This window comes from Tinamus guttatus, unplaced genomic scaffold (genome assembly GCF_059628265.1).
Source record: "Tinamus guttatus ecotype Peru unplaced genomic scaffold, ASM5962826v1 Tinamus_guttatus_pri_ptg000318l, whole genome shotgun sequence".
NCBI lineage: Eukaryota > Metazoa > Chordata > Aves > Tinamiformes > Tinamidae > Tinamus > Tinamus guttatus.
Genome location: NW_028288852.1, coordinates 1,184,527 through 1,197,903, shown reverse-complemented (window position 1 = coordinate 1,197,903; position 13,377 = coordinate 1,184,527). Strand labels below are relative to the sequence as shown.

Here is a 13,377-nt window from a genome sequence, read left to right as displayed (position 1 = left end):
GCAAAGAGGTCTTCGTTGGTTGGAGGGGCGCAGCTGGGCAAGGAGGTTCCTGCTACTTCAATGCCTGAGCTCACAAGCTGAGCAGAGGGGCTGGATCCAGGCAGCCCTTCCTGTCCCGCCTTCAACTTCTGTCTTTCACTGCATCTTTTCCACCCTCTGGGGCTTTTGTAGGGTGAAATGCCCCAGGTTCCCGTGTGGAGGATGGGCTTGCCCTGGCACCAGGGCAAGAACATCCACAAGGCAAACTGGGAGACAGTAGCCATGGCACAGCACATCTCAGCTCTAACTTATTTTGTACGAGCCTCCCAGTGCAGACGATGCCTGAGAGCCAGCGTAACTAAGAACCTGGCTCCTTGAGATGCTTTGTTAAGTGGGATTTAGCCATCTAAGTCGCTAAGGCTGTGCACGCTGTGTGGCACAATGCCCAAATTCCCCTCAGAAATGTGGGCCTGGGTCCAAAATGTCCACCGTGGCACAGGAAAGGCCCCCTCAAGAATCACACTGGAGGAATAGCGTGCCCTCAAATAGCCACCTGAAAAAGAATAAATCAAAGTTATTCTGCTCTTTAAACATAGTATTGTGTGTGATGCACAAGTAGCGCCTGCCTGCGTGGTGGAGAGGAGCCCCACACGTGCACACGCTGTTGGTAGAGCGCGACACGAGGCGGGAGCAGCCCCACGAGGCGCACGGGTTCCCCCTGCGCGTGCGGCGACAGATGCCGTGCGCTGACGGCGCCAGGAGAGCGGCCCTGGGCAGAGACGGGCTCCCCCGCAGCGCCGGGTCCCAGAGCCGTCCTCCTCCTCCTCGCTGCCTGCGCAGCGCCGGCCCGGGCGGCTCCGCGGGGGGCGAAGGGGGCGCCTGCGATAGCGAGCGGGGCGCGCTGCTTCTCCCAGATGGTCGCTGTGGCGGGCGAACAACAGCGGGGCCGCGCGCCGCCGGCCCCGCGTGCGGAGCAGCAGTGCCCTCCGAGAGCGGCCACTTGCTTGCGCTGTTTCTAATCTCTGCTTCTTAGCGACTGCTAATTTAAAAGCACTAACTCGCCATTAAAACATCAGTGTCAAGTGCTTCATTTGGCCCCTTGCCCGTCCAGGTTGCCTAGTCAGAGGCAAGCCCAGGGTGGTGGAGGGGCTGCTGCTGAACCTGCCTGGCTTGGGATTGCGCGCTGAGAACAGGGACAGGCAGGGGAAGCAAGGACTAGTTTTCTACAATAACCTCCCAGCTGCAGTGTTGCCTGAACACACAGCCTTGAGTAGCACCCCAGCTTCAAGGCTACTGTTGAAATTCGTGGTGGAGGAAGGCAAAGACAAGTTTTGGCAGTTGGCAGGGCTGAAGACACCATGTAAAGTTTTGTCCATGTCCTTTTGGACAGCGCCGTTGGCTAGGGGCAAAAGGAGGGACAGGCTGAAAGCAAAGTCTGGGTGCCTGGAGAGCTGCGTGTCCTAGGAAAGTGTCCATGGTTTCTGTGAACTACAGATCCACGTCTGGAGCCTTACATTGCCACCCTGGAGCCTGGGGGCTGCTGGCATGGGATGGTCGTGTTCAAGTGAAGGTCTGCTCTTCAAAAAGCATATTCAGAACATCGTAACTTTTCTGCTAAGGTAATGCACAGGTGTGGGAATCCAGCTGCAACTGTAAAATAGCTGGGAGTCCTGTCACAAGCTTGCCTGAGCAACATTCACCTTGGAGAACAGCTGTCAAATGTGATATTTTGGGGACTGTCACCTTGAGTTACCTTGAGTGACTGGGTGTTGCTGCTTCTCCCAGGCACCTCCTGGCTGCAAAGGGCTTACGCTGGTCTGGTATAAAGGCCTGATCTGAAGGCCACGATAAGACCTGCTGCCCAGTGAAGCACCCCACAAGTAAGACTGTGGAAGCTGAAGCTCCTGTGGTACCTCGAGGCAAGGGTGGGGCTGGATTTTTGCAGGCTCATGGCCAAATTGGGTGTCCCACCTGGGTTCACTGGTGTGGTTGGTCCATGTGGACTGTACAGTGAAGGAAAAAAATATTTTTCTTTGAGTATTATGTGTATCTGCAGATGTTCGGAGGCTTAGATGTTATGTGGAGACCTACCACTCTCCATGGTCTGCCCTTATGCCCTGTCTCTATATCTTCACCGCTGCCTCTTACCAGAGGTCCCGGTCTTGCTCCTCTGACTCTGTGAGCCTTTCTCATCTTCCTAAATACCCTAATTTTACCAAATGGGGAAAAGCATGGACAAGAGGTAGAGGCTGAGTACAGGGAACATGAGACACAAGGTAGTGGGGGTGTTCGTGCAGTTGGGATTTGGGAATCTGGACGCATCGTCATTTTGCTCTGTGTTTGCGAGCTGACAGAAAGCTGTGGCACGGTGGCAGCTCCACTCGCCCCAGCTTTCAGCAGCAGCTTTTCCTTTTTTCTTTTTCTTTTTTTTTTTTTTTTCAGGTCACCTTCAAACAACCTTGTGCCTTATTTAAAGCAAATATGGCTAGGAAGCCAGGAAGGGGGAAGCGAGCAGACACGGCCCCTTCGAAACTGCAGCCCGGCGCCTGCAAAGCGCTCGTGCAGCTTTTGGCAGTTGCAGGTGACAACCCTAAGAAGTGCCCACGAGCAGATGAGAAGTTTATAGGCTGTTAATAAACTGTAACCAATCCGTGAATGCCGGCGGGTTGTGTTCAAGCTGTTTGGGGCCACAGGTCCTTGGGAGAGCTTGCACTTGCTCTGCCTTTATTTCAACATAGCAGAAACATTAAAGCATGTGGCAGACTCTCGATGTTTGTTACAGTGAATAGACATATGTCCCTCACACTAGCATGTAGAATATCTAATTAAGTTACACAATGATAGCTTATACCCAGGGGCAGTCGCAAACAAGACGCTGTCACACTCTTAAGAACACAAACAAAATGAAAATTGCCTCTTTATGCATTATAATGAATATGTTTTCAATACATTAAAAGTTCATTTACTAACAGGCTCGGCAAGACCGAGTGGATTTCTCGCTAATATCATTTCGCTTTTCCAGAAGGATCGGTTTGTATGGTTAGGATTAGGGATAGGTTTGTTAATGAAGCTACTGAACACTTCTTCCCCCTACAGACTTGAAAGAAGAAATGAAATCTTAATGGTGTGTTTGCTGTGTTGTCTCAAGTAAATCCAGCTCTTCAGAGCCCTCCCCAGCTCGGGAGGAGGGTCCCTTGTGCAGGATGTGTGTGACACGGATTTGTGTTTGCCTCTGCCCGGTCTCCCCTTTTCCCAACTAGCTTTTTGCCTTTTTTTTTTTTTTTTTTTTTTTTGCTGGCAGGAGATAGTCTCCCTAGAGCTGGGCGGCTACAGGGAAACGGTTTTTATTCTATATATTATTGGGAGCGATTAAATTGCATCGCTGTTGTGCTGGCAAAAGCTCTGCTCGGAGACATGGGGTGACGTGGGGTGATGCCCCCCGGCACAGGGCCGTTCCTGATTCAGTCACTACATCCATGGAAGGGAGATCAGAGCAGGCAGCCCTCCTCTCCTCTCACCTCTCCATCTCAAGGGACTCTTCCACCCTTTGACTCAGCAAATGGCATCTCCCCTCTGCTCCGCGGCACCTGCGGAGCTTTCCTGCCTTTCAGCATCACTGGGAAGCTGAGGCCAATGAGGAAAAACGAAGGCTTCTGCCTGTGCTGATTCCCCCCCGGTCAGCCAGGCTCTCCCGGGTTTTGGCAGCTCTTCTGCCACCCCAGGCAGTGCCGGCTTCTGCTGCACTGGCAGCGGCGAAGGAAATCTCCTTTCCACGTCATTTCAGCAGCATGGAAAGTTATTTCTAGCAACACTGGAAGAAGGAAGCAGAGGGGGTCGAGGGTGAAGCTGCAGAAAATTCAGTGTGACCACAAATGGGGTGGCAACCTTGGGTGGGAAGGAGTGAGGAGCCCCTCGGTGCGTATGGGCCCTGCAGCTCGCTCTGTACCTTCCGCTGCCCTCTCTGCAGTCCCTAGCGTGTCTGTCCCTGTGATAGGGGTCGTGCATCTCCTTGCTCTGCTCCCTTACACAGCGAACGAAATTCTGCTGGATTCCCTTGGGAAGGACAAAACAAACCCCCCACCCTGAAACTCTGCCAGTTTCCTGGGTAAAAGGGTTTTTTCTCTTGTAAGTGTGGAGTAAAACTGTGGCTGCTTTCTTTAAAAAAAAATGATTTTTTTTCTTCTTTTTTTGAGCAGACAAAGACACGTGTAAGTCTGTGTGTCTTATACATATATGTATATGTCTTACTGAAAATAGCATTTAACAAATGCCTTCTGCATCTGCAGAATTCTCCAACAATCCTGACACTGTGATCAATCTGTAGCCTGGTGATGTTTGGTGACAGTGATTGATTGATTTTTTCTGCTAATAGGATCAACATTGGGAATATATTAAACTAAAAGGCACACTTCTGACTTTCAGGAAACACCCTGTGTATTGGGCCTGATCCAATTGTATTGGTTTTGGCAGCAGGATACAATGATTGATGAGAGCCAGGGAGTCGAGGGCTGCTTGGAAGAAGAGTTGGATTCCCTCAGCGGTCTCTCCATGTGCATGACAGTGGTTTCCTGCTGGGACAGGGACAAGCATCAGAAGGGACAATGGAGCAGGGTGGCCCATCCAGATAACCTCTTCTAATGCATATGGTGAGATCTGACCTGCCAGTTCAAGAAGAGCAGGCAAAAAGCTGATGGGAAATTAATTCTCAGGAGTTTGTCAAGACATCTCCAACAAGTGAAGATAAATGGCAGAACAAAACTTCTAAAGATAATCCCAAGAATAGGGATGAATGAAAAAGAGAAACACTATTTTGCATTTACATCCATCTTTTAGGGTAAAAGGCTTGGGGTGAGCCCTGTGCTTTTGGAGGACCTCGACCCTGTGTGTAGCTCGGTGTTGTTTGCAACGCCTGCGGCGTCTGAGCACCCCCGGGGTTACTCGGGCCGTGTGTGGGGGGCACGGGTTGCACAGTCACCTCTTTCTTCCTTTTTCTCAAGCGGATGGGCTGGGAGTTTGCAGAAAAATTTTTGGATCCAGTCATGTTGCCACTGAAATCAATGCAAAACCTCTGCTGTCCTCAGAAGCACCGTAAAGGCGCTGACAGTAGAGACATGAGAACACGTTTGGACTTTTGTAGGCTGAACGGGCAGATACTTCATGCTACATTGTGAAGGTGGAACTGTGTGCACTCCTTGATCCATTCCCATCTTTATATTTACGGCCTCCCCTCGTATGAGTATTAGTAGAAATATGAATACACCATTAAATGTGTGTATCTGGAAATTTGCTTTCCCTGAACCCGTGATCCTGGAGGCTTGGCAGGTTGCACTATGCCCAGTGCATGTTTTTAACCTGCGTTCACCTAGGCTGGAAGCTGGGAAGGGGGCAACTTTCCAAAAACCTCCCTTCCTGTCTCAACCCCGGTGAGGCAATCAGGTGTTCAGAGACAGGGGCTTGGGCTGAGGGTCCTGAGCACCTTGACAGGCTCAAGAATATGCTTGAGGTGATACTCATAAATCTTTTGAAAATTTGGCCCTCAAATTTGAGAGCTGTTTGGGAAAAACTAATCAGAATAAGGTGGAGGCCCCTTGAAGTCTCTATCCCACATGGGGATGGAAGCACCACTGCAACGCAGGGAAACCTGAGCAATGTGCTGTGGAAAACCATCCTGCAACTTCAGGTGAGAGTTGCTGTCCTGGTGGCCTTACTGAGGGTTTTTGCAAAGAGATGGCTCTGGGCACATCTTTAAAAAAGAAAAAAAAAGGCAAATAAATAAATAAATAGAGGGCAGGCACCTGCTGCTTTCTGTGCACCTTCTCTGTGGGTGCTAGAAGGGGAGATGCAGGTGTAGGGCACAGTGTCAGAATGACTGTCTCTCACCTATGGAAGTGTAAAACCAAGTTCCGGAGCCTGGGCAGCGAGGGAAACTGCATCATGTCTCTGCCCTTTGCTGTACAGTGTCCCGGGATTTGTGTGTCACCGCCGGTGCCCTGACTCCTTCTCAAAGGAGGTTTGTCCCCAGATATCAGCATGCTGAAGCTTTCAAAAGGAGAAAACAGGGTAAAAAAAATTAAAAAAGGGCAGCTTGCTGTGAAAGAGTGGCATTCAAAAAGGTGTCCAAGGGTATCTGGATACTCTTTGAAAACCTCCATTCAGGTGAAAAGGAAACAAACCTGCAGACGCGTGCGGGAAGCCCTGAAAGCTCCTACCCAAAGAGGGGCCCATGGAAAGCGGAGAGAGGCGGCGCCGATCCGGCAGGCTGGAGCGCGGTGCCGTGCGCAGGTGATGCCGGCGGCCCGTGCCGGGGGCTGTGGAGCATGTGGGCCCTTCCCATATGGGCCGTAACCCTATACCCCGGAGCTGCAGCCTCCTCTGCGGGCAGTGCAGTCGGGGGGCCACGCAGGCACTGGGGCAGCATATGGGCAGCAAGGCAAGCGGCGCGGCCCCGGGGGCTGTCGAAGTGGCTAATTTCATTTGCAGGTAGCCCAGGAGGCGGGGGCGGGGGCCGGGCAGCACAGCCGGCACTTTGGGCTGCCCCAGCGGCTGTCACCAGCCCTGGGGCTGCCCGGCCATCGGGGGGACGCGTCGCTCCATCCTGGGGCACCGTCCACCCCAACTTTGATTTTTAAGGCTGGAAGCGGCCACTGGTTCTGGAGGGCAAGTGCCCATATCCCAGCGGGGCTGGAATGTCCTTGTGGAGTCCCGCAGGTTGGTGCTCCCCAGGGCCACCCCTCAGCGATGGGAAAGGCCCTGTGGATGGAAGAGCGCGGCCGGCAGGCGGCCGGGCAGGGCTTGGTAGCTTCTGGACGCCGATGACTTTTGCATCTGTCGGGGCACTAATTATTGCCTTTAACAGAGACAAAGAGCAGCTCCTAATGATGCTCCCTCTCATCCTCACCTGCTCCTGGCCTTGCCCCCTTGCTGGGGCTGTGCTAATTGGGACAGAGGCTTCACACAAGGCAACCGAGGAGAGGTGCAGGGCGATGCCAACAGTGCCAGCCCCGCCAAGACCCGCCAAGGGCATCACGGAGGCACCGGCCGTGTCACGGGTGCTCCTTTGGGGTTGCTTGTGTGGCTGGGTCGGGGACCCCCGTGGGGACCCATCTTGCCCCGGATGCTCAGGAACTGCAGAGAAAAGGTCACCCCCCGGGACCAGACTCGTTTCCATCCCCGCCGCCCCGCTCTGTGCGTGGTCCTTTGGCACGTACTTGCCAAATGTAATTTTATTATATGCGTGTGAGTGAAAAGATCTGCTTGGAAAAAAACTGAAAAATAAATCGCGGGAAACGCCGTTAGTTCCGGGTTTCCCTTCCCGCCGCAGAGCGGGGGCCCCGGCAGCGCCGCCCCCGCTCGGGCGCCGCTTCCTTCCCCGAGCGCCGCACAGGGAACAGCGCAAATGCGCAACCCCGCGCAGCGCAGCGGGAGGGAGGGAGCGCGCCCGGCGGCAGCACCTGCGGGGAAAGGGAATAAACAAACAAACAAACAGAGCGCCCCAAATAGTTTCCTCTTTTTTTCCTTCCTTTTTTTTTTTCTTTTTTTTTTTTTTTTAAGGAGGGGCAGTTGGTTTTGGTTGAAAGCCAAGCGCGCGCGGCCTTTGCAACGAGCGAGCGACCCACGGGAAAGTTTAATCCTTCCCTTCCGAAAACGAATGCTCGGAACGAGCATTCCCGACGAGTGCTGTCCTGAAATCAACAGATAAATAAAATCGGAATGTCTGAGCGCGGCAACGTGTCGTTGGTTTCCTTGTCGCCGTTACGCGGCCACGAGCGAACGAGGAAAAATAGCCTCGCATAACCCACAAAACAAATAAACCAACAAGTAAGAAAATAAGTAAAAATAGAGAAAGGGTAAGCATCGACCTAAAATTGTCCTATTCCCTTTCTACTTTTCTCTGGTAACCCCACAGCACATTTTTCTTACCGTGATAGCGGATTAATGCCACTAACAGTATCTGCTTCCTCCTCCCGACTTGTTTCCAAACACAAACGAATAGGAAAAAAAAAACAATTTATTTAAAATGTTTTTTTTTTATTTAAAATCTCAACAGTTGATTTTTTTTGCAACCAAACAAGTAATAAATATTATTTAGCAACTTTTTTTTCTTTTTTCTTCTTCTTTTTTTTTTTACAAAAATAAACAGATGATAAAATCTCTGCAAGGGGGGCAGTGATAAGAAAAGTTGTTATTTCAGAAACAAGCTCAAGTTCTCAGTATTGCAACACAGACAGCGCGAAAGTTCCTACACAGAAAGAGCATTAAAGACGTGGAAACTTTTGTTAGAGGCGTCAGGAACGAAAGGTGTGTTATACACTTCAAAACAACAAAGAAAACGAACGAACGAACGAAATAATAATAATAATAATTAAAAAGAAAAAAAAAAAAGAGAGAAAACAAGGAAATCAGCCCAAGCCCAACCCTTGTCCATCCATAAGGCTTTACACAGTACAAGTGCACGAACGGAGAGCTCAGGCGGGACGGGAGTCGCGTTATCATTGAACGGTCTATTTACACATCCCGAGAGAGAGTAACGAAACCCAAAAACGGGGCGCGGGGAGAGGAGAGGGGATGGAAGCGGGCCGGGGGGGAACGCAACTTTTCCGGCTGCATCTCCGCCAAGGGCCCTGCTCCTCCCGAGCGCGGGCACGGCCGGCGCGGAGCCGGCGGGCGGCTCGGAAGCGGCTCCGGCCGGGCTCGGGGCGGCCGCGCGGGCCCTCCCGCTGCCGCTCGCCCGCCCCGTCGGGGCGGCGCCGTGGGTCGCTGCCGGGCGCGCTCACTTGGTGTCGGTGGCCAGCCTGGGCAGGCTGGCGGTGCCCATGGCCGGGACGTGGTGGTGCGGCGGCGCCGACACCTGGCACATGCTGCACGGGCACGGCATCCCCCCCCAGTGCTGGAAGCCGCTGCCCAGCGGGGCGGCGGCGGCGGCGGCGGCCGAGGGCGACTTGAGGAGGCCGTGCGGGGGCCGGATGGATGCGACGGCCGAGAGGCCGGAGCCGGGCAGGGAGGCGCTGGAGACGGCGGCGGGCGGCAGGATGGGGTGGTGCACGGCGTGCGAGGCGGCGTGCGCCGGGTGGCCGGGCAGCGGCGCGGAGTGGGCGCCCATGGCGCCCGCGCACGCGGCCGGGTGGAAGCCGCCGTGGTGGCCGCCGTAGATCTCGCTCACGAGGCGCTTCATCTCCTCCAGGGAGTTGGTGAGCATGAGGATGTAGTTGCGCGCCAGGAGCAGCGTGGCGATCTTGGAGAGCTTGCGCACCGAGGGCCCGTGCGCGTAGGGCATCACCTCGCGCAGCCCGTCCATGGCGATGTTGAGGTCGTGCATCCTCTTGCGCTCCCGGCTGTTGATCTTGAGGCGTAGCTGCTGCAGCTCCGGCTCCGTCATCTGCTTCTTGTCCTTCTTGGAGGAGGAGGACGACGAGGAGGACGACGAGGACGAGGAGGACTTGAAGGCCAGCTTGTCCACCACCACCACGCCCGCGGCGCTCATCGCGCTGCGCAGCTCGGCGCTCAGCTCCGGCGGGGAGTCGCTCTGCGTGGAGCTCGACACGGTGCCGCCCGTGAAGCCGCCGCCGCTGCCCTTGCTGCGGCCCGGCAGGAAGAGCTCATCGGGCTCCGGCGAGGACGGCCGGCTGGAGACCACGCTGGCGTCCGAGTCCATGGCCCGGCAGGCGGCCGGGCGCGGCGGGGCGGCGGGCGGGAGCGCGGGGGCGGCCCCGAGGCGAGCGAGCGCCCGCGCAAACCCCGCGGGGCGCCGGGGGAGGCCCGTCCCGTCCCGTCCGCTCCCGTCCCGTCCCGTGCTGCCCCGTGCGGTGTCTCCGCGCCGCTCCGCGCGGGCGGCGGCTGCGTGGGGGGCACTTACCGTGCGCGGGCAGCCGTGGCGAGCGGCGCGCCGCGGCGGGCGAGCACGGCAGCAGCGCGCACCTTGCGCCGCCGCCGCGGAGCCTTTATAGCCGCGCCGGGGAGGGCCGGGGCCGCCGGCGGGAGCGGCGGCTGCGCCAATCGGCGGCGGAGCGGGCGGGGGGGACCGGGGGGGGGCGGCTCATGTCAGCGGGGCCGGTCCGGCCCGAGGGCGCGGGCGGGGAGCCCCGGCGGGGCGGGTCTTTGTGGCACCGCGACAATGACAGCGCCCGCAGCAGCTGTCGGGGGGTGCGCTGGGGGACCCCCCCTCCCCGCCCCGGGCGGCGATGGCGAGTGAGAGCCGCACGGGAGGGATACAAGTGCTGGGCTCCGTCGGCGCGGGCGGCACGTCGGTGTTTCTCCCCGCCGGTCGCGTCCGCCGGACTCGTGAGCTTGGCGCTGCTGTACCCCGGTCAGTGCCACAAAGGAGCGTGGAGAGAAGAAGAAAAAGGGAAAAAAATAAGAGGGAAAAATGAAATAGAAAAAAGGGAGGGAAGGAAAAAGAGAAAGGAAAAAGAGAGGGAAAGAAAGAGAAAAAAAGAAAGAAAGTGAAAGAAAAGAAAAAAGAAAAAGGAAAAGGGGAAAAAAAGGAAAGAAGAGGAAAAGAACAAAAACGGACAAGAAAAAAGGAAAAGGAAAGGAAAAGGGGGGTTAGTCGCCCCGTTTCGTGCGGGGAAATGTCCCCGCAGTGCAGCGGACACCCACCTCCACCACGCACGACCCCTCGGAGGACGGCGCCGCAACTACGGGGCACTCTCGTCCGCTCGTCGGCAAGAAGTGAGGCAGCCAGCTGGGGTGACACTCGAAACACAAGCCCCCCTAACAATCCTCCTGCGAGACCGAAGCAAAAAGGGGGGAAGAGAGGGGAAGAGGAAAAGAAAAAAAAAAGAAAAAAAGTAGAAAAAGAAAAGAAAAAAAGAAAAATATAAATAAAGAAAACGGGGAAAATGAAATAAAATGTAAAGGAAAGGGAAGAAAAGGACACCTAGGAAAAAAAAAAAAAAAAAGGACATTACGTTGGGAAATCCCGCCCGGCTCCCTCCTGGGCAGCGGCGGTCGCGGGGCCGCCGCTCCCTCCCCCCGGGGCAAATCCCTGCCGGCCTCTCCGCCTTTTGTTGTATTATTTTTACACCCGTGTGTTTCCCAGCTGGCTCGGCCAGCCTCAACCATCCGTTAAATATGTATTTAAAACGTTAAGAAGTGAAGCGTGGAAATGTGTTTCCCGACGGTTGCGGGGATCATCCGTAACAGGTCAATTAGGAAAATCTGTGCGAGCGACAGCCGGCCCCGCCGTGTGTCCCGCCGTGTGTCCCGCCGTGTCTCCCGACGCGTGTCCCACCGTGTGTCCCGCTGTCCCGCCGCATGTCCCGTCGTGAATCCCGCTGGCGCAAGAACAGCCGCAGAGCGCAGGGAGGCAACAGGGACACGCAAATAAGGGCGGCCGGAGGGCGCATCGACTCCGACCCTGCTCGTGGCCCCGATCCCCCCGGGCTGGGGGATCCCTGCGGGGAGGGGCAGGGGCAGAGCTGTCTGCCCAAATGCTCCCGGGGGGCCGAGAGGGGCTGTGGGCAGAGTCTTCCTTTCCTTTTCCCTTTTTCCCTTTGCCTTTTCCCTTTCATTTCCCCTCGCTTTTCTTCTTTCCTTTCTCCCGCCTTCCCCCCCCCCCTTTTTTTTTCTTTTCTTTTTTTCCCCCTCCCTTTCTCATTTTCCCGCGTTCAGAGAGACAGAATATGCACCCTGTGCGCAAATGTCGGCTCTACGCTCCTAACGACCAGGCGATTTCTTGGGCGACCGCCGCCGCTCTGGCAGTGGCCTCCGTCCCTCCTGCAGCCCCCGGGGCCGGCGCGGGGCCGGGCGGGCCGGGGGCTGCAGGGCGGTGGTGATGGGGAATGTTTCCCCCCTGTCCTGGACGGGGTGGGGGCTGCAAGGAGGAAGCGGGGGGCTGCTCTCCGCTGCGGGATGTCACATCCGATGTCACTTTGCTCCCTTGGCTCGCTCGGGCGGGATGCTGCGCCGCCCGGGAAAGCAGCGCTCCCAGAGGGGCCGCTCGCCCCGACTCGCTTTTGACAATAAAATGTGGAGCAGAGCCTATTTTATTGCCGATGAATATGTATTATCTTTTTAAAAATCATGATGGTAGGCAACCAAGGCGTGAGTGAAGGCAATCAGGAAACACGGTGAAGTGATAACTTAATACAAACCAGACTGTTGCTTTCACCGGGAAAATCACTGGCAATGTCATTAGGTTGTTGCTCGGGGTTGTTGCTGCACACATCCCCTCCAGCCCCTGGGCTGCGATCGCTTCCTATTGGATACCTCACAGGTGCCCTAAAATGATCCTACTTTCCCCGCGAGGAATCGGAGGCATCCGAATGAACAAGAGCTTAAATGTGGCTGCTACTTGGTTAGAATTGGGAGCAGAAAGGAGTTTTAATGATGCCCCTGGAACTGTGAGGCTGGATCTTTAGTGCTGCCTGCCTCCCATCTGCCAGCAGAGCTGCGTCCTCGAAATCAGACCTTGCAGCTCCAGAGTTGCCTTTTACAATTTCCAGTTGACGGTGTGACCCCTGGGGGGCTCCCCTGGGGCCACAGTCGCTCCCCACATGAGCACTTCAGGACCCCAAATCTCACCCTAAAGGACAGAGGAGGAAAGGGCTGTGAACACGAGCTCTGCTTACTGTTCAACGGAATGAGGCAAGTCTCAGGGCAGTTACAGGGAAACATCTCTCAAGTTTGCTCTCATCTGTGCGATTTTAATTTATTTGTTAACGCATTTATTCTTTATTCTTTCCATACTTGTCTGAATCAAAATCATTTCTCTCTCCCCAAATTTATTTTCTGCTATTCTTTTGCACTTCCCACTCAAGTCCAGCCTACAGACATTGATGCTCTTCCAGCTGCCAGACGAACACATCTGATCGCTGTGATCTCAGAGAAAGGGATTCAAGTCCTTTGAGCAGGGGAGTAATTTTTATTCTGTTGAGGTCTTTTTTTTTTTTTTTCCCCGTGCTAGGTTTGTTTTTGTTCACACTTGTTCCATTGCAATGTTCTAGACAAATGCCCCTTGCCAAAAACTCAGCATGTCTTCCTATTCAGTCAGAGACTGGAAAAGCTCCTAATCCTCGCAGGAGTCATCCAGAGGGAAAGCTCAGAAATACCAGAGCTGCCGTTTGCGATATTTCCAAGATTAAGCATAGCCTGGAAACAGGCCATTGCCTATTTTTATTTAGCAGGGAGAAAGCTTTATTTATAAACCTTTGTCACTTAAAAGCTTGCTGGCATTTACAGCAAAATAATTAGTTTGCTACCTCAGTTTCACTGGAAACCCAGGCTGGACCCTGTATGTCTTGCAGGCTCAGTCATTCCTCCTCTCAAATATGGCCAGTTACTTGAGCTGGACAATGAACATCAGTGAGATTAATGGGGACTGACTTTCCCTGACCTACCGAAAAACCCTCATCCAGAAGTCACCGAACTCTGCAGCGCAAGTGTAAGATGTATAAGCAG

The 13,377-nt window shown here is 54.7% G+C and overlaps 1 protein-coding gene across 1 annotated transcript; it reads right to left on the bottom strand.

Moving 5' to 3' along the window:
- Window positions 1-8,720: 8,720 nt before the first annotated feature.
- Window positions 8,721-9,658, bottom strand: LOC104575527 (oligodendrocyte transcription factor 2). The gene has a single exon (XM_010222867.2). The coding sequence runs from the start codon at window positions 9,629-9,631 to the stop codon at window positions 8,750-8,752; it is 882 nt and encodes a 293-aa protein (XP_010221169.2). The 5' UTR covers window positions 9,632-9,658; the 3' UTR covers window positions 8,721-8,749.
- Between the last annotated feature and the right edge of the window lie 3,719 nt (window positions 9,659-13,377).

Excerpts from the sequence above, each read along its gene's own strand:
- LOC104575527 (XM_010222867.2), bottom strand. The coding sequence starts at position 9,631 with ATGGACTCGGACGCCAGCGTGGTCTCCAGCCGGCCGTCCTCGCCGGAG.